The following is a 22,063-nucleotide window of genomic DNA, read 5'->3' on the forward strand; positions in this document are numbered from 1 at the left end:
TTATTTCACATTGATCTTGAATCCTTCTCGAGACACCAATCAACTTCCTTAACTACCCGTTCTATAAACATTCCTTGTTTAACTCCTTTCAGTGCCCACCACTTAATTCTAGGATCTATCCTATATCTATCCCTTTTGAGACATTGTCTAATACTAAGATTTAAAATTAAGACTCTATATTATGTAGCTACACTTTCTCCCGATATAACCTTACAATCGATGCAACAACCCCTATCTCTCTTTCTAAGTAGGAAAAAATCTATTTGACTCGTATTAACCCCACTTTTAAATGTTACTAGGTGAGACTCCCTCTTCCTAAACCAAGTGTTTGCTAAAATCATATCATAGGACAAACCAAAATCTAAAATTCTTTCTCCACTTTTGTTTCTTTCTCCTATACCATAACCTTCATGGATACTCTCAAATCCATCCTTACTAATGCCTATATGCCCATTAAGGTCACCGCCGATGAAAAGCCTTTCTCCATAAGATATCCCTTGTACTACTCCATCTAAATCTTTCCAAAATTGCCGCTTAGTGGAATCATCTAAACCTACTTGAGGTGCATAAACACTAATAATATTAATAATATCCGTACCTAATACTAATTTAATAAGTAAAATCCTATCACCCTTCTTACGGACCTCAACTACATTATCTATAAACTCACGACTCATAACAATCCCTACTCTATTCCTATTCCTATTTATTCCTGTATACCAAATCTTATATCCCAAAGGTTCTATCACTTTTGCTTTCTCACCTACCCATTTGGTCTCTTGTAGACATAAAATATCAATCTTTCTCCTACACATAACATCTACTAACTCTACCAATTTACCAGTTAAAGACCCTATGTTCCAAGTGACTAACCTATTTTTATGGTCTTGGACTATCTTCTTTACCCCCACCCGTCCAACAAAGTGAGGGAACCCTTGCATATTTGACACCACACCCGGGCGCCGGTGTGACGCGTCACTTCCGGGTGACAACCTAGCAACCCTTGTCCATTTATCACTGCCTCCGAGCCTATAGAGTATAACGCGTCGCTCAGTAGGGAATGCCCCAACGAAATTCTCATATTGGTTCATATTCATAGGGTATGACTAAGTTTTTATGCTGGCTGTCAGAGGCCTACCACAACCCTCCTCCTTTATCCGAGCTTGGGACCGAGCAAGCGGATTTATTTTTTTCAAATTACTATTTTTTTTTTAGTTTTTAAATTCAATCTAAGATCCATATCCTGACTAAAATTCATAATAAACAGGTTAAAACACGCAAATCTAGTCTTATGATCCAAAACAAAGTTTTCCGACCCATTATCCGTGTGTTCATGTTGTTAGCACATAGCGCAAAACAAAAGTTGAGACATCGTTGACCTTAATACGGTAGATTAGATAGGACACTTTTGTTCGTTAGTTCTGTCCAATCTTTAATGAGGCATCAAACAACCCCCTAAGGGCCTCAGTTCGCAACTATCATGCCTGCCAAAAAAGAAGCAATCTAGGGGGAAAGAAGAAAGGTTATCCTTCGTTTGCAGAGAGAGCCGCTTCAACCCCCATTTTCACCAGACGCCGATCCCGAGATCCTTTGCTCTTGTAGCAACCCATGAAGTCCCTCTTATCCAGGAACGCCCGAGCTCGCCTCATTCTCCTCCCCGAAAACCCTTCAAAAACCCCTTCTCCTTCTCCACTCCTTCGAACCCCATCACCTGCTTTCCTTTTCTCCTCTTCCTACACTGCCTTCTGTACCCCCCAGCTCACCGATTCTGACCCTTCTTACAGCCAATGGATATCCAACAACTCCCTGTTTCTATCATCTTCTCCTCCTCTATCCAGGTCGATACGACGAGCGCACTCTCTGCAATATCCGCAGCGCGAAGATGAAGACCACCAAGGAGGGGAAGAAGAAGAGGGCACCATGAACGAATTCCTCTCCAGATTCGTCTCCATCATACGAGAAAAGGTCTCGGAGGCCTACCCAGATTGCAACAAGGACACCATCAACGGGATGTTGATCGTCATAATCCAGAGGGTTGTCGCCGAGTTCGAGCAGGGTTCGATCAAACATATGGTCTCGGATCCTTCCGCTTCTGCCTTGGCCATGGGAGGAGTTCAATCCCACGACGACCTCAGCCATGACTTGTGGGCGACCGTCTGGGAGGTGAGCAACCTCATACTGGAAGACACGAGGAAGGCGAGGAAGAGAGAGGAGATGAAGAAATGTTTGCAGTCGGAGGACGTCAAGGAGATGTGCCGGTTTGCGAGGGAGACGAGAGTGAGGGGGGACATGCTAAGGGAAATGAGACTCAAATGGGCGGAAGAGAAATTCTCCGAACGCGACTTCTATCGGAGCTTGGAGCGTCTCAAGGTAGAATCTGATGTTGCCGACGCTCAGTTAATTGAATCATCGGATGACGGTGTTGGTGCCTCTGGTGAGAAAACGTACCCTCCTTCGGTTTTATTGCCACAAAGACTTGGGAAGATCAAGTATCGAATATATGGACTGGATATGTCATACCCTGAATGAGGCGATGCTGCAGAGAGGCTACGCTGGGCTGAGAAGGTGATCACTCTGGAAGAACCCAAGTTGATAACTGGAAAATGTAAACTGGTTACACAGAAGATACTGTCATTGTCGGACACCGAGCATCCATCAGCTTTGTTGGCATAGTGGGCAGAACTTCTTGAACCAAGGAAGATGGATTGGTTGGCTTTACTGGATAAGTTGAAAGAACATAATCCCGCACTCTACTTCAAGGTCAGTAATTCTAAATCGAGACCAATGTGGGCCATTTAGTTTTTTCTTAGTGTTATGTTGATTTTATCTATCCCTCGGTGATTCTCCCTTGCTACCTTCCCACTACTAGAGTTTGAATTCACGGTGAATTTTTTGGATATATATATATATATATATATATATATATATATATATATATATATATATATATATATATATATATATATATATATATATATATATATATATATGCTTGATTATGTTCCAAAGTCTTTAATGTGTATCCTGAATGATGTTATTAAATGCGTATATCTTATCAATTGTGTATTCATAAATAGCCACAAATTTTGGCGATATTTTCAATTTCTATTGATTTTTAGATTGCTAGGAATTCAAAGAACATGACAAAATCATGAGCTCATATTTAAATATCATTAATTCAATTTACTGCTATATCTTCCGTTGCCAAGAAAAACTGAGAACGAGATCTGTGATTTACCCCATTCAATTCCCAACTATATGCTAGTGGACACTTATGTATTTAGGAGTTTCCTCCCACAACACTAAGACTCTTGCTCACATTGGATCAGTATTGGTAGCCTTTGGCACATCTTTTGAACATGAAGACCAGCACATTATGACTGATCTAGCATAAGGATGTTGTGTTACTATATTTTTTAAACTCATACTGCTCTTTGTTTGCTGAGATGTAAGTAATTTTCAAGCTTGAATCGTGTATGCATGTTCATGTCTGTCTATGTGAGCAAATTTGTTTGATATTTTATTGAAAGTTACATAGATATTCTCATGTTCAACACAAAATTGCATGTGCTGTCACACTAAGAACATCAGTGATATGCCTAATACGTGATTACTTTTATGTAATCAATCCCACATCATGATTTTTTCTAATAATGCTCTCATTGTCACTTCTTCCTTGACAATTTAAAAATACTTGACCCTGTAATTTATTTTTCTAGCTATAAATTGCAGAACATGTAGTTGAATGGTATTGTTTTAGCTTTCATATACCAGATTTTATTTGCATATATTCTTTATTTGATCCAATTAACATATGCCCCAACATCAATTCACTGTACTTAGTGCAATTCACAACGATATTCTAGCTTCATTTATGGGAATCTTATGATGTTAGCCATAACTCTTTATCTTAGCTGGTCCTATGTCAGAATGTCTGACAACCTAAACTAACAACAATGTGATGTACAACTACACAATTCACAATTCACAATTCTTATGAGTCAGATTTGAATTTGGATGTTTCTAATAGTTTCGTATTGGAGGAATTTTATAGTTAAGCAAAGGGCATTGATACTGTGGCTACACTCATAAGAAATAACCAAACCCTATTCTACTGCCACATAATGTAAATCATAGAACACATGTTTCACCATTCATTCCTCTAAAATTTTTATGGATGTGAAAATTCCCTCTAAATGTTCATTAGCTGCTCCCTTTCGTGATTGTTAAAACCTGTACCTGTAACACTTCAACTTATATATATGTATATGTATATATAGGAACAATATAAGGTGGTCTGTACCGTGATACCATAAGGTGGTATCTAGTGACCAAATGGTTGATCTAACCGCAAAAATGTGTTTAACATGGTTTATTTACTATGTTAAAAAGATTTCATCATGTCTAATACATCATATGATCCTATTTTTGAGACTGAAAATCAACCGCTCATAATTCATGAAAATAAGGGTGGTCTAGAAAAGGTATAGAACATTTTCAGTCAACTTTGACTTATGGAAATAGTATATAGAACATGTTAATCATGATCCAAAGGTTGATTTTTGCATTTGGAGCTTAGATCTATGTAAATCAAGTGTGTACCACTACAGATCCTCCCATATATATATATATATGTATATGTGCGTGTGTGTGTGTGTGTGTGAGAGAGAGAGAGAGAGAGAGAGAGAGAGAGAGAGAGAGAGAGAGAGAGAGAGAGAGAGAGAGAGAGAGAGAGAGAGAGAGAGAGAGAGAGAGAGAGAGATTTTAATACTATACGATCTAGTTGTGAAATCATGGGTGCAAGTTGTATCCACTTAATCTGGCCTCAAAGATGTGTTCAACACATTTTTTGCTACGAAGCACACCTTAGATCATATTTTTTTGACATAAAAATATGATTTTTTCTTGTTCTTGAAATTTTTATAGATTGTGGGGTGTTGATTTTTGAAGCCCTTGAACCTTATTTAATTAAAGTAGAGGGCTGGTATCAGGAGCTCTGGAATTCAATTTCTCTCATCTTCCATTTTCTGTTGAAATGGTCTGTCTTGATGAACATGCATACACGATTCAAGCTTAAAAATTACTTACATCTTAGCAAACAAAGAGCAGTGAGTTCAAAATATACAATAACACAAAATCCTTATGCTAGATCAGTCATAATGTGCTGGTCTTCATGTTCAGAAGATGTGCCAAAGGCTACCAATACTAACCCAATGTGAGCAAGAGTCTTAGTGTTGTGGGAGGAAACTCCTAAATACATTAGCGTCCACTAGCATATATTTGGGAATTGAATGGGTAAATCACAGATCTTGTTCTCATTTTTTACTGGCAACGAAAGATCTAGCAGTAAATTGAATTAATGATATTTAAATCTGAGCTCGTGATTTTGTCATGTTCTTTGAATTCCTAGCAATCTAGAAATCTCTAGAAATTGAAATTGTCGACAAAATTTGTGGTGGATGGAAGGAATATGAAGATGGAGGAAATTTTTCTTTTGGCAGTTCATAGGATAAGAGTGAATAATTGCCCTAATAATATAAAAATAAAAAAACATTCCTCCATCCTTTCAGGTGAAAGAATCTTTACTATAAAAAATCACATTTAAAAATATCAAAATCTTTCTCTCATCTTGAATGATTGAGAAACTTGTTATCTTTTCTTTCCTACTTGCATTTTCTCACTTTCAAACATGGCTTAAAAAGGGTCGCCCAAAATAAAAAGAGATTCTACTGGAGCCAAAGTTACAAACACATTTTTTATAATACATTTATTACGTGGCACCACATATTTATCATGAGATGCTTGTTTCACTTTTTTCTTAACCAACCATGATTGGATCATCCCTAGACTAAGACTTACTGGCTCGAGCCCATGTGAAAAATCAAAGACAGATGGCAAAGTTCAGTTAGCCTTTCTACTTTAAATCCACAACCTCAACCCCGCCATAACTTAAAGACGGCTAGCTGATATATGCATGAAACAATGTTTGGCCAACCAGCCTCCTCAAAAGCTCAACGATACTCGACTCAAGTCGGTAGTAATAGCTTTCCTGGCAGCTGACCCACCCTTGTTTGATGCAACCCAAGCTGACTTCCTACAGTCGCTGCTGCTTAATAGACCCGGCCAGCCAGGAATGTGATTCTGTGAAGTGTGATCCACAAAAATAAATAAATAAAATCCAACCATGCGCATTTGGAATGCGTGTCATGCTCACGCGAGTTCGACACTAACATGCACCGTTGCACAGACTTATGTTTTATATTATTCATAATAAAACTACATTATATTATTATATTACATATAAAATAAAAAAATTTATTTCTCATTGAATTGAAAATTTGAAATACTAGAAATCCTGTGCCCTCATGTCCCCTTGTTCAAAATATTGTGACACTCACGTGTCGGGTCGTACCGTGCAAGTGCAACCACTGTTGGTCCATCAGCAAGAGCGATCCAGCCCTCATCATCATACCCAAAACGCCCCCAACAAATTTGGTGCGTCTATTTTGCTCCTTCATTTCTGCTCGATTCTCTCGACTCCGTGTCACTCCTCCTGTGGAGGCAGAGGGAGTTTCTTCTTCCTCCTTTTGCGGTCCATTAGAGCCTTTTATCCGAGCGCCGCCTTTGGCCGGAAAGATCCTCAGGGCGATTGTTTTCCGAGCAACAGGAAGATGGGTACGTTGGGGAGAGCAATATACACCGTCGGATTCTGGATTCGGGAGACGGGCCAGGCAATCGATCGGCTAGGCTGCCGTCTTCAGGGAAACTACTGCTTCCAAGAGCAATGTACGTCTCCTCTGGACGTCCCCATTTATTGGTTTTCTTTTATTTTTGTCACCCTCTTCAGGAATTCGTTTCTTTCGGTTGCTTTTTAGGCCTCCCAAATTTAGATTTGCGTTGTCGTTTGTTCATGAATGCCTAGTGAATGGGTTCTGTTTGATCACAGAGATGGTACACAGGAGAACATTTTAGTTCATTAGTGATTGTGATTTTATGATGCGTAAACCCCCAGATATCGTGAGCGCCATTATTCGATTTGTGAAAAGAAGAGTTTTTTATGGGGTTAGGATTTCCGAGATGCTTGGATATTGAATAAGCTATTCGTAGATTCAGAAACTCTGTGCGCAGAGCTTTCCATGGATGGTTAAGCCTGGGGAGGCTCTGTTGAATTGGTGGTCATGCTAAGCGTTGACTAATTTTATTTTGGTGGGTGAGCGTATTGTTGCTTTAGCTGTAATGCTCCTTTTGCTGTTGACAATTGATCATTTTTATTGTTCTTTAACTTGCTCTTCCAATGATACAGTGAGGATAGGCTGTGTATTGTGTCCATTTGGGTTTGTGTCGGTTATGTTGTGGATTCTATCGTCAAATTTTGAGCAAGTTTACCGGTAATAGTATGCTAGGGAGATGTCGGCAAATTTGTATATTTTTCACTCGTTAGGTGTTTGAAAAAGGTGCTAGAATTATAACTTTTGTCATCATCTTTTTTCCCAATGTCTGTGTCAGTATGTTTACAAGTACGTGAATGTGTGGATTGCATTGATCATGTGTAAGCAAGAAATATATGTTCTTAAAGTCTTCAATCTTTCTGAATTTCTTTTGACGTTCTCATTTTTTTTCAAATATTTTGGTCTTTGTTTTTTGTTTCATTTGAGTAAGGACTTTGATATCTGGTAATGCCGCATTTCATTTTTGTTTTTGCCTCACATTTTCATTTTGTTGGGCTTCTTAACATTCTCAATTTTAACATTTTGATTATTCCTTTTTCTTTTTAGAAGCTTCCGTTTTGATGTTTGAGAACAGTTAGTTCTTAGTCAAATGTCAGACAAGTGCTATTTTATTGATCAAATTAGATTGCCAGTGAAAATGGAACTCATTGTTTCACCACAATTTGATATATTCTGAAAAGAAATGTTCATGTTTGATTATCATGATTATTATATTATTCTTATATTTCTTATTATGATTTATGCAACATTTGCCACAAATTAAATGTTGCTTTCCTTCTTTATGTTTTGTTGCTATATGCTAATCATACAAACAATGCTGTCTGCTTAGAAATTTTTTCGGTTACTAATAAATTAAAAGATTGCTATATGCCGTGTAGTTTATTGTGCAATGAGAAATTCAAAATATTTGAAATAAAACTGGTTGATTCTCTAAAAGTTGTTTCCTAGTAACTTTTTATTAAAAAAAAACTTATTCCGTTTTGCTTTTGTACCTTCAATCAATAGGACAGTCATAGTTTTCAGATCAAATTTTCAGTATATAGAATTGTAGTTCAAGTTCAATGGCTGGTTTACTTTGAGTCTTGCTATCTTACTTGAGGTTTATCAGAAACAAATGTTTATGAGGCCTTGTTGATTCTTCTACGTTTCTTATGCAAGCTAATATCTTTATGTTTTGGTATGAATCCACTTGATTCTGGCTGTTCACATAACCTATTATGGCCTTGTGTGGTTGCATGTCCACTGGCAAGATAGACAATTGTGGGATCATAATTGAGATCATCCATCACTAATGACTAATCATTAATTCACTGAGTGGTAGCCTTTACAATAGCCACTTCCTCCATGTACAAAGTTAGGAACACTTATCAAGCCTTTGTGGAACCAAAAATTGGAAAGGAACTAGCTGGATGAGGCTAGTGAGAGTTACATTTAAGTATGTATCCTGCTATTACTTCTATTTTCTTGGAGATATTTTCAATTTCATCCTCAATAGTATTTCAAGCAGCTGCTTGTTTCAGGTGCTTGATGAAACTTGATAACAACTCACAACTGTATGCAGGGAGAGTGTTACAAACTGTCATTCCCTTATTCTGCTACTGACAACTTCAGGATCTATCCTTTTTTAGCTCAATAATGTTTTGTCTATTCATTTTTAACTTAATGATGTTTAATAAGCTTCTGCCAGATAATATCTCTAATTTTGTCAAAGATGGGTTTTTGCCAATCACTGAATTCATGTGCATATTGTAGGTTCATGAGAAGGATGAACTTGATTTGTCCATCTTTAGATTGTGAAGATATCTGTTTTGATTAAAAAGGGATTAGGGTAGAATTTGTTCTTTGTTTTCTGCTTCTTTTCCAAGTCTTATAGATTCCATTGATTGAAACTAGTGCATGTTAAGATTGGTTTTGATCCTGCAGCAAATCAGAATTAGATATATGATTTCTTTTTAATGGAACACTCAACAAATTTTCATCATCTTAGGTGACAAATATTGCATGCACTGGATTGCTATTGGGGACAGGGCTGGTAAATCTATTCATTTTTAGCCCATTGATGCTTCAGAAGCTTCCACGGTTCCACTAGACAATATCTCTTCTCTAGGTCTCTTAAAGAGGGGATTTTCCAAACATCAATTTTACATGTATCTTAGGTTCATGAGAATGCCTGATCTTGATTATTCCATTTTTAGAGTGTGAAAATATGTTTTCTTGTTAGGAAAGTATTAGGATAGAATTTGTTCTTCGTGTTCTATTTCATTCCCAAATTTCATACTTATATACATTTGGTTGAAGCAACGCTATATTAATATTGGTTTTGATCCTACAAAAAATCAGAACTAGATATTTGGTTTATTGTTCATGATTCCTTGAGCTCCACAAATGAATCCTCGTTCTCTTAGGTGATGTATATGGCATGCACTAGGTATTTGTTGACACTAGGGTTGGTGAACAAGTCATTAGTTGAACTTGGACTGTTAAATCTTTATTTGTTTTAAGGAAAAATTGACAATGGATTTGACTTTTGAACCTATTATATATATATATATATGAGATCTAGTTATTATGGTTTATTTTATTATTTACTAGTTATAGGTTTAATAAATTCCAATATACAGCAAGATTCAATTTTCAAGATTATGGCTCAACAATTCATGAAGATGAGGATTGTTTAAAAATCGCCACAACATCATTCTGGAGTCAACGTTAACACATGAAAATAGTAAATTGAACATGCTAAACATGATCCAAAGGTTAGCTTTTGCTTTTGGAGATCAAAACCGTGTAAACTAATAGTGTACCACCATACGGTATGGTGGTTCAGTACCACAGTAGATCCAACCATACTTTCACACATACATATATGCATACACATGTATGCATGTACATATGTATGAATGTAGAAAAATAAGATTAATATTTGGTAATGGTGCCATTACATCATGTCATATTTGGAAATCATGATTACAAGCTGAATTGACTCAAACAGACCTTGCACATGTGTGTGCATCTATGTCACATAGGTGCCGGTGCGGATTTGGGTTCGAGTGTGGTGATGTGACACTTTAAAAAAACTTAGGTGCGGGGGTGCAGGAAGGGTATATATATATATATATATATATATATATTTTAACATTTTTAAGTGAACACTACATGTGTGTGTGTACATTCATGTATTTATTTATATAATATTGATAAGACTGTACTGGGTTAGGGTTAACTGAATCTACTTTTAGACAAATGGACCTCAGTGTGGTTGACTTCACCTGACAAAGAGGTGGGTGCGGTGCCCTGTTTGAAGAGTCTGTGTTACATAGGTGTGCATATATGCACATGTATATATATATATATATATACACACACTTGCTTGGCTTGATGGTCTATATGAGCCATCTCATACAGTTCATTGAGCCCATCTCAGGAGCTTGAACCTGCTCTTACACAAGACAAACTGAACCGAGCCATGACTTTCTTGGCTTGTTTCCAGCCCGAAAATTGTGGTCTTTTAAACCAAGTGGAGCATTCATAATCATTATGTCCTCTCATACCTCCAAGTACCTTTGAGCATCTAAGGTTTGTGAGAAATAGGGGACCTTCAAGTCCCATCCTCATGTAGGTAGTGGGGTGGACATGGGTTGAGCTTGGGCTGGTCTCCAGTTAAGCTCTCAATGGTCAGAGCAGGCATGAAGACCAATTAGACTCGACTTGGAACCTACTGTGTTCTGATTGGGCACAAGCCTAAGCCCGTTATATAATGTTGCCAAGTAATAAAAACTTGTCCCATTATGTACTATTGAACAAGGCTTTGTTTGGGATGGACAGGGGGGCCCATTTGGGCAAAAGTTCTGCCTAGTTCGAGCTGGAATTTGCTTCATGTTGGTGTTAGAAACTGGTACTCCACTGTAAATCACAAGAGGGAGAGGAATAGAAAGGGAGAGAGGTGTCGGTGGCTGCAAGAAAACCCAAAATTGGGGTCTGCGGTTTCTTTTCATTCAATATATACATGTACAATGTAATTAGGGTATTACATGAAGTGTGTAAATTACAACACATGCCATTAATGAGCATGTGTTAAAGTAAAACTAAACAGATTGGGTCTGGATCCTGAGATCCACGCCCAATCGTGACATCTTTTCACCCTCCCTCAAGTTGTACATGGTTTTGAACCATGAACAACTTGCCTTTTAACATCCAAAATCTGTCCTTGATAAGTCCTTTTGTAAACAAATCAACAACTTGATCAGCAATCCCAACGTATTCTGGTTGAATTTCCTTTTCTTCGACCTCTTATCTTACAAAATGTTGGTCAATTTCAATATGCTTGGCACGACTGTGGTAGATAGGATTGAATGACATGTTGATGGCACTTTGATTATCACACAAGAGAACACTTTTAGAAATTGATTCTCCAACTTCTGTCAAGAGGTGTCTGACCCATGTTACATCGACTGTAGCAGCTGCCATTGATCTATATTCAGCTTCTATGCTCGACCTGGCTACAACCTTTTGTTTCCTACTGCTCCAGGAGACGAGATTTAGGCCAATGAAAACACAATATCCTGAGACTGATCTAAGCTCATCTGGATCTCCTGCCTAATCTGCATCTTTGTAAGTAAGAAGTTCATGCATGCGATGGATATGCATACTCTTTCTGTATAGAAGTTCATTTCCAATAGTTCCCTTCAAATAGCGAAGAATGCGTTTAACAACTTTCATATGTCCAATATGCAGTTCATGCATGAACTGAAACACCTGATTGATCGAATAGACAATGTCAGGTCGAGTGAAGGTAAGATACTGAAGCATTCCTACTACCTTGTGATATCCTGTAGGGTCCTCATACAAATCTCCATCTTGGGAACTGAGTTTCTGATGAAGTACACTAGGTGTGCTTAGAGGCTTGCAATCTGTCATACTTGCCTTGCTAAGAACATCAACAATATACTTATGTTGAGTGATTGCCATGCCTTCAGGAGTCCTATCAGCTTCTACTCCAAGAAAGTATCGCAGTTTATCAAGATCCTTCATCTTAAATCTACGGTTCAAAAGTTCTTTGACCTGTTCAATATGTTCATTAGAGTTACCTGTAATGATAATGTCATCAACATATATCAATAACAGGGTAACTCTATCTTTGCATTTAAATGTGAAAAAGAATGATCAAGAAGAGACCGATTCAAGCCATATTTTTCTACTTCAAGGGAGAAACTGTCAAACCAAGATCGAGATGCCTGCTTCAGATCGTATATAGCTCTCTTTAACCTGCACACGTATTCTTTGGAATTCCCTTCGGCATACCTCGTGGGTTGCTCCATGTATACTTCCTCCTTCAGAGTTCTATGGAGAAAAGCATTTTTTACATCCAGTTGATTGAGAGTCCACTGGTGCTCAACAACCAATGATAATATGATGCGGATAGTGCCTGTTTTCACAACTGTACTGAAGGTCTCATCATAGTCTTGTCCTTGCTTTTGTGTAAAGCCTTTGACAACCAGTCTAGCTTAGTATCGCTCGATAGTACCATCTGGCTTATACTTTATCTTATACACCCACTTTGAACCAACCACATTTCGATTGTGTGGTATGAGAACGATATCCCAAGTGCCACACTCATGAAGAGCCTCCATTTCTTCGTTTATAGCTTCAATCCATCTTTTAGAATTTATTGCTTGATGAAACATGGTGGGTTGATCTTCCTTACCCAAAGCGGTTAAGAAAAGCTGAAAATCCAGTGTGAAGTTCTCATAACTAACCCACCTATCAATAAGATGTAGAGGCCGGGTAGACCTTCTGTGAACAAATGATTTAATGGAAACAGAAGGAGAATTCGACTCCTGATTAGAGCTGAGGAATCTCATTCTCACATCGAGAGTAAACAATGCCTTTATACCTTTTGGGGGCCAATGATGGCTCAAAGATCACACTTTCTTGAGTTCTTTGCTCAACATTAGTCACGTTTTCCTCATCTCTTTGATTACAGTCTAAAGAACAAACATCGTCAATACTAGAAAAGGGATTTGAGTTCAACCAAGGATGATAAACTTCAATTTCAGGAGTGTCAACTTTATGACCAAAATTCGATTCATCAAATACAACATTTCTGGATATCTTGATGCGCTATCCTTTGTAATCATCAGCATATCCCACAAATCTGCACTGCAAGGCCTTATTCTGAAACTTGTGTCGCATTGAACTGTCAACATGAACATAACATACACACCCGAATATATGCAAATCATGATAATTTGGATGCACACCATATAAGGAGAAATGAGGTGATTTGTTTTCCAATATATTCATGGGCAATCGATTTATGACATAGACTGCTGTATGAAAGGCCTTTGCCCAGAAAGTAACTGGAAGATTACTATCATGCATCATGCCCATTGCACTTTCCACAATATGGCGATGCTTTCGTTCAACAACTCCATTTTGTTGAGGTGTATGTTGACAAAACACTTGCCTACTTATTCCATTTGTCTGAAGGAAATTAATAGTCATTTGAAGAGAACTCACCCCCTCCATCACATTGGAAACAAGTAATATTTTCAAAGAATTTATTTTGAAAGGAATGAAAATTTTGAAACAATTTGAAAGTTTCAGATTTACTTTTCATAAAGAAGATCCATGTATATCGAGAATAACTATAAAAAAAATGAGATAATATCTAGTGCCAGACATGGAAGGAATTGGAGTCGGACCCCAAACATCAGAACATATAATTTCAAATGGTCTTGAAGCTCTTTTATTAATGGAATGAAATGGAAAAACATGACTCTTACACTGAAGACAACTAAAACATTTCTTATTATCGACGCTTAAATACAGACTTGACTTGGGAATAAGACTGCTTGATACAAGCTTATCAATAAAACGGCTACTGCAATGACCCAGACGACCATGCCAAAGGTTTGACTCAATACATTCAGAAATATTAAGGACACTCTCAGGAAGAATTGAAGATGGTGATGTGAGCTTCAAGATGGAATCAACAGGTTGAACACGAGAGGAGTGATTCTCTTGGAATACGTACATATTCTCTTGTCGTTTTTCTTTAGCGAACGTTTCCCTCGTGAGAAGGTCCTTAACATAAACAGAAGGAGTAAATTCAACTGAAGCATTAATGTCATCGACAAGCTTAGAGACTGAAACAATATTTTTCTTAATATCAGGAGCATGAATGACATTTGAAAGAGCAAGGGAAGAATTGGACATAGGAACTACAAAATTTCCTATTTGTGAAATATGGTGATGAGACCCATCTCCAGTGACAATACTATTTCTACCAACATAAGGAACATGGTTTAGGAGCTTACCAGCATCGCCAGTGACATGAGTGGCTGCACCAGAATCAACATACCAAGTACCTTGATCATTCTGTTTGATGTTCAATTCAACCAAGGCAGATAATAACAACTCTTTGACTTCTCTAGTATTCTTCAATGTATCTGTACCTTTTCTTGACTCCAATTGTTTTTCTCTATTTTGCGGGTTATGTCAGCAATTTGCTTTGATGTGCCCCCTTTTGTTGCAGAGAAAACAAGTAGGTATTGTCCTTTGCCTTTGCAGATTAGGAGTCATACTGGGAGTAGGTAGTATTCCACGAGCTCCTTGTCCAGTCTTCTCTTGACCTCCCATTTCTCGAGATTCATACTTGCCATGTCCTCGAGCATAAGTAACTCCTGTGGCAAGAACTTCGTGTGCTCCAATGGGGTTGTGAATACTTTCGGAGAATCCCTTCAAGGTCATCTCATACTGTAAGAGCTTAGCACGTAGGTCTTCAAATATAGGTAAGTCTGGTAAACACAACAAAGAAGTAGCCATCATGTGATAATCGGGTCCCAACCCACTCAAAGTCTGCTGCACCATATCTTTGTCACTGACCGCGCAACCCACAATGGTCAATTGATCCGTGATAGTCTTGATTTTGTTTAAGTATTCCATGACAGTCATGGAGTCCTTCCTCAGCATTTGAAACTCTTTCTTTAAAAATAATATTCTAGCCTGAAAAACTTATGAATATGTCTGAGCAAGACAATGCCATAACTGCATAGCTGAGCAGTCATCTGAGATTGCCACAAGCACCTCCTGTGACAGTGTGGAAATGATGTAGGCAACCAAAGCCTGGTTTTGCTTCATCCAGGATACATACTCTGGATTTCTAACAAAAGTAATTGAAGTTTCACCCTCCCCACTCTTGTCTTCTTGTGATATGAACTCTGGAGGAACATGAACAGAGCCATCCAAATGTCCAGAAAGATCCTGACTCCTTATGAATGGGATGATTTGTCTCTTCCAGGTTAAAAAATTAGAATTGTTCAGTTTTTCATACACAAGCTGACTGAGAAAGTTGGAAGAAAGACCAGATTGCGAAGAAGAGAATGAATCCATAGACAATGGGAAGCGAAAACGAGGAGAATTAAGAGACCAAAAAATAAGAATTTATAACAGATAACTTTAAAACAGATAACTGAATTTCAGAAAAACTCGACTGTCTTTTTTTTTAAAGCCTGCAGAGCTGAGACAGAAAAAATAGAATACGCAGTAAATAAGAATTGCTCTAAATAAAATGAGTATTCAGTCGTCAAGAAAACACGTTAATATGAAAATAATGTGTTTTCTTCAATGTGTTTTCTTTCTAAATGGAAGAAAATTCAAGGTAGAGAGGAAGATAAAGTGCTGTCAACCAATCAAGGCAGAATGCAGATTCAGTTCAGATCAGATTCAGTTCAGACCTCTTTAGGCAAGAAAGGAAGGAACAAATTTGACGTGATTGTTAAGATATGATTGTACATATATATATATATTTATATATATAGATCACGACACACATATATAGATATATATTACATACATATATATATGTCTATGTGTCTATCTACATGTATAAATATATATATTTTTATATTTCCTTTGTAATACCCACTAGGGGTAAAATAGTCTTTTTACCATTTCACGCCATGTACATTTTTTCCTCTTTCTTTTTTCTTTTCTTTTTTCCTTTTCCCTTTTCCCTTGGAAAAGCCCCCCTTGAGGGACGTTGGAGCCTCCAACGGTCACATTTGTGACCGTTGGAAGGGCTCCAACGTCCCTTAGGAGCTCTTCCAAGGGTCCTCTTCGTGTGCCTATAAATAAAGGGGTTCTCCCCCATTGTAAGTACGCTTCTTTGAAGCCCTCTTGAGTGAAATATATTTTTTCACTTTATTTTGTGTGTGTTTACCACTTGACAAGTAATATCTATCCTCTCTCTTGCCTTTAAATCTTTTTTATAAATGGCCGACAAGGATGCAAAAATCGATCTCTCATTCAAATTAAATGGGACCAATTACCGAATGTGGGCGGCCGCTATGGAGAATAACCTCAAAGGTAAAAAAACTTTGGGGGTACGTGTGTGGGACCATTTCGGAACCTCAATTGAAATTAACTAAGTTTGAAAGCGACGAGGAAAAAACTTTGAATGAAGAAGAAAAAGAGAAGGTTATTCTTGACTTCTCTTAAAAAATGGAGGATTGGGAAAGTGAACATGCTAAAATTTTAGCATGGTTCATGAATAATGTGGATTTAAAGATTTGCGCAAATCTTGCAAAGTTTAAGAAGGCCAATGAAGCTTGGTTCTTTATGAAAGGAATGTACACGCAAAGAGATCTTGCTAGGCATTTCTTTTTACAAGAAAAGGTAAGAGAAGCCAAGCAAGGTGACATGAGTATTAGGGACTATTATAGTGCCCTATCTTCTTTGTGGGATGAACTTGTTCTCCTTGAACCTCAATGAGAAGGTAGTGCTATTGCCATGAGGCAAGAGCAAATGGAGAAATAAAGATTCTTTTAATTTATTCATGGACTTCGTTCCGAATTTGAGCAACTTAAAGGATCCCTACTTCATAGGGCTTCTACTCCTCTAAGTGATATTTTGGCCGACTTATGTCAAGAAGAAACTCGTTTGGCCTTGAAAATAGATGTTGATTAAGTTCATGCCGTATCTAGACCCAACAATAATGTTAGATCGTACAAACCACCCCATTTTTGGAAGAATAATGGTGGTGGAGGAAGAAAAATTATTTGCTATGTCACATGGGTGCGGGTGCAACACGGGTGCGGCGCAATTTCAAAAATTTTGGACACGGGGACTCGGCTATATATATATTAAAAAAAAATAAAATATATATATATAAGACTCGGTCAAAGTTGTGCCCATTAGGGGACAGGTGATGAGTTGTGAAGGCATTCTGTACACTTTCTTCATACAGGAATAATTCACTTTTGGGCACTTTCTTCATACACTGTAATAATTCACTTTCTTCATACAGGAAAAAACCACAAAAACTTGAGTTGTGCCCATTCTGTACTTAAAACTTGAAAGTGTACAGGTTTTTTAGTTGTGATGGGTTTTTTTCCTTACAGCTGTAGCCCAGAAAATTTTAAAAAAAAAATTTCAAATTTTTTTTTTCCAAAAAATGGACCAAAATGACCCTGGGTGCGTTGACCGCACCCAGGGTCGGGTTGACCGAGTCCGAGCCGCACTCGTGTCTGCACCCGTGTCGGTGCGTGTCGACGCGGGTGCGACGACCTTGGAGCCGAGTCCGTGTGACATAGATTATTTGTCATAATTGTAATGAACCAGGTCATATTCGCCCGGATTGCCCTAAATTCAAAAGGAAGGTTGCTTCCGTTGGTGAAATTCCTCCAAATACAAATGAAGATTCAAAGAAGGATGGAGACATAAAGGAGTCCATTGCGCATTGATGCAGTGAGGGCACGATGAAGCCTTCACGATGTTTTTGAATCTGATGTGGCTACTCTTTGCTGTCACGTGAGAACTCCCAAACAGCCACGTTAAGGGATTGTCACAGGGCAGACCTACCAACTGATGCCGTGTGGAAGGTCGGCTGCAATGTTCCTGTTTGCTGAGATGGTTGACGACGTTGGTGCTCTTTGAAACAATGACAGAAGGGATGTTGTCCACCCTTGGGGCTGACGTTGATGCTGAATCTCCAATGCACGAGTAGTTGTGCAGCAACAAATAACTTAATGGAAACGCTTACGCAAAGGATCAATCGATCCAGTCAATAATTTATTATTTGTTGAGAAAAACTACAACGAGTCAATACAACGTAACCAACAAGGAAAAATGGAAGAGTGCTGTATCAACTGGCAAGCAAACGAACAACATAAATGTAGTAGCCAAAAGGCTGCTGCCAAAGCTGACGTGAAGCTGAAACAAGCAATGAAGAAAAACCAGTAGGAAAGCAAAGAAGGAAATGACAAAAACCAAGGACTGACAGAGGAATAATAAAAAAACGAAAACATCAAAAGGCGTCAGACTGTAAAGGAAAACAATAAAAAAAAGTGAGGAAAAAGAAAACCGCTGAAGAAAGGAAAGCAGTGACTGTGATTTCTAAAACTTCTCTGCTCTGCACACGCAACCCTAGAGGGGTTTTAAAGGCTTCAGCCGGATCCGGGTATCGGGTCCGGACCCAGACCCGAAACAACGTCTGCGTGTTGTTGGGTCTGTGACGCCTGGGATGTTCTGGGCCTGCCCTGCATCACGCATCTTACCGAAACTCTTCAACAATTCATAAAGATTAACTCCTCTACATCATCTTCTTTGCCTTCCACTTATGGTGCTACGATTTTCTCTTTTCCGGGTATGACTTCTTGGATCCTTGACTTGAGTGCCTCCTTTCATATGACCCCAAATGCATCACTTTTATCAAAACCATGTCTAAACAAATTTAAATCATATGTTTTAACCGCTGATGGAACATCCTTGGATGTTGAAGGCATTGGAAACCTTGAGAAAACTTATGACCAAAACAAAGAGTTTTTTGTTCCCAAAATTCGAATTATTCCAAAACTTAATTTATTTTTTTTTTCATTTATCAAATTACCGATTTTGAATGTAATGTCTTTTTTTCACCAACCAATTGCTATGTAGAGGATCTCCGGTCCGGGAAGCGGATTGGGCAAGGCCATAGAAGAGGGGATCTTTACTATATGGATTTTTTGTCTTTGCCATCTAAATCATTTTGTAATCATGTTGAATCTAAAGATATTGAGACTTGGCATAAGTGGCTTGAACATCCTAGTATTTCCAAGTTGTATCTCTTTCCTTTTTTGAAAAAATTTTGTAATACAAATACATTTACATGCAATGATTGTATTCTTGGAAAGATTCATTCATTTCCGTATTCGCACAGTAATTTTGTGTCAAAAAGATCTTTTGAATTTGTGCATTTCGATGTATGGGGGCCAACTTCAGTTATGTCCAAAGGGGGATATTCCTACTATGTTACCTTTATCGATGACTTTTCTAGATATACATGGGTATACATTATTAAAAACAAATCCGATGTCTTCAATATTTTTAAAGAATTCCATGTTCTTATTCAAAATCAATTTCAACACAATATAGCTATATTTAGATCCGATAATGGAGGGGAGTACATGTCTAGAGATTTTCAAAATTATTTTAAATTAAGTGGAATTTTACATCAACGTTCTTGTCCTAAAACTCCGCAACAAAATGGTCTTGCGGAAATGATAAACACTTAATTGAAACCACAAGAACTCTTTTTGTCTCTAAAAATGTTCCTAAAATTTTTTGGGCCGAAGCTCTTCTTACCGCAACATATCTTATCAATCGTATGCCCTCCTCTTCATTAAAGAATGTATCACCTTTTGAAAAATTGTTCAAAATTACTCTCGATTTTAATAGGCTAAGGATCTTTGGATGTAAATGCTTTGTGCTTGTTCAAGGACAAGACAAATTATCACCAAATGCCCTTGAATGTGTATTCATTGGCTATGGTGAAAATAAAAAAAGGTTATAGATGCTATGATCTTCAAAACAATAAACTCTATGTGTCAAGAAATGTAAACTTTCTTGAGGATCAAAATGTTTTTGATATTCACATATCTAAAGAAGACATTGATTATTCTTTTCTATTTGATTTAACTCCTAGAATTGAGTCCGTAGATACAACTATTTGTGATAATACTTGTGATGAGATTTTACATCATAATGACATACCTCATCATGATGAGGTTTTTCAAAATGAAAACCCTAATGATTTAAATGTATATACCCGACGGTTAGGAAATGAACATCAATCGGCCTTTGAAAGATATTCTCAAAACTTAGAAGAATCTATTGATGACAACCAACCTAGAAGGTCTTCTCGTAATAGTAGGCCACCACAAAAAATTGTATCTTATGAATCTTTTTCACCAAATTATAGAACTTGCCTCATGATGATACATTCGTATCATGAGCCTACCTCTTATAAAGAAGCTAAGGATCATCCTCATTGGATTGAAGCAATGAGAATTGAATTAGAGGCTCTTAACAAAGCCCAAACTTGGAGCATTATTCGTTAACCATTAGGAAAAAATGCTATTGGGTGTAAATGGGTATATAAAGTCAAAACCAAATGTGACGGATCCCTTGAAAGATATAAAGCTCGTTTGGTTGCAAAAGGTTACACCCAAGAATATGGGATAGATTATAAAGAGACCTTTGCTCCAGTTGTTAGAATGACTAGTGTACGAACGGTAATTGCCTTAGCCTCTATTAAACAATGGTTGATTTATCAACTTGATGTTAAAAATGTCTTTTTAAATGAAACTTTATGTAAAGAAGTCCTTATGAATCCTTCGCCAGGTCTTGAAATTTGTAAAAGAAATATTCTAAAGTTAAACAAAGCTCTCTATGGTCTCAAACAAACACCAAAAGCTTGGTATGATCTTTTTAGCAAAGTAGTTCTTGATAATGGTTTTTCTTCTTGTTATACCGATACTGCTTTGTTTGTTAAAACTTCTAATGAAATGATAACAATTTTGTTGCTTTATGTTGATGACATGATTATCACAGGTAATGGTAAAAAAACTATTGATCTTATTAAGAATATTTTGAAAGAAAATTTTAATATGTCTGACCTTGGTTTTCTAAGGTATTTTTTAGGTATTGAAGTTGCATATTCTCGTAAAGGGTATGTCCTCTCCCAAATGAAGTTTTCCTTCGATATCATTGCTCTGTCTGGGCTCACATATGACAAAAAAGTGGACACTTCAGAAATGATCAACGCCAAGATGAGAGCCAGTGATGGCACTCCTTTAGAAGATCCCACACCTTATCGTTAGTTGATTGGGTCACTAACATATTTATCCATCACCAGGCCGGACATTTCTCATGCAGTTCATAGTGCAAGCCAATTTCAGACTGCTCCTTCTACCATTCACATGGTTGCAGTCATGAGAATTATCAGATATTTGAAGAACACCATAACTAAATGATTATTCTTACCCTCTTCTTCACCTCTTACTTTACTTGCTTATACTGATTCTGATTGGGGTGGTAAACCCGATGATCGTATTTCCATCACAGGTTATTGTGTGTTTCTTGGAGAGTCACTTATTTCATGGAGGTGTAAGAAGCAGTAGAAAACATCCCTCTTGTACAGAGGCAGAATATCGTGCGATGGCCACTACCACCACTGAGGAGATTGTATGGTTAAGAAGTCTGCTTAAAGATATGGGCGTTTCATTCTCAACTCTTTCGAAGCTGTGTTGCGACAACAAGAGTTCTATCTACATTGCCTGCAATCACACCTTCTATGAACGAACCAAGCACATTGAGATGGACTACCATTATGTTTGTGATGAGTTCCTCCGAAGCACTATTCACTTGCATATGTTCCTACCGAATACCAGTTGGCGGACTTCTTCACCAAAGCTTTGCCATCGCCTCGCTTTTACTTTCTTCTCAGCAAACTCTCGGTGATCTCCCTGTGTGTTTGAGGGGGGGTGTTAAAATATGATTGTACATATAAATAT

The 22,063-nt window shown here is 37.6% G+C and overlaps 1 protein-coding gene across 1 annotated transcript; it reads left to right on the forward strand.

Annotated features, from left to right (window-relative positions):
* Positions 1–1,920: 1,920 nt before the first annotated feature.
* On the forward strand, positions 1,921–2,529 carry LOC149826982 (small ribosomal subunit protein mS77 (rPPR2)-like). The gene has a single exon (XM_090018406.1). It carries the CDS (start codon positions 1,921–1,923, stop codon positions 2,527–2,529), a length of 609 nt encoding a protein of 202 aa, XP_089874532.1.
* The last annotated feature ends 19,534 nt before the right edge of the window (positions 2,530–22,063 follow it).

The sequence above is a fragment of the Nuphar pumila genome, chromosome 10 (assembly GCF_984573655.1).
Source record: "Nuphar pumila chromosome 10, dmNupPumi1.hap1.1, whole genome shotgun sequence".
Taxonomy (NCBI): domain Eukaryota; kingdom Viridiplantae; phylum Streptophyta; class Magnoliopsida; order Nymphaeales; family Nymphaeaceae; genus Nuphar; species Nuphar pumila.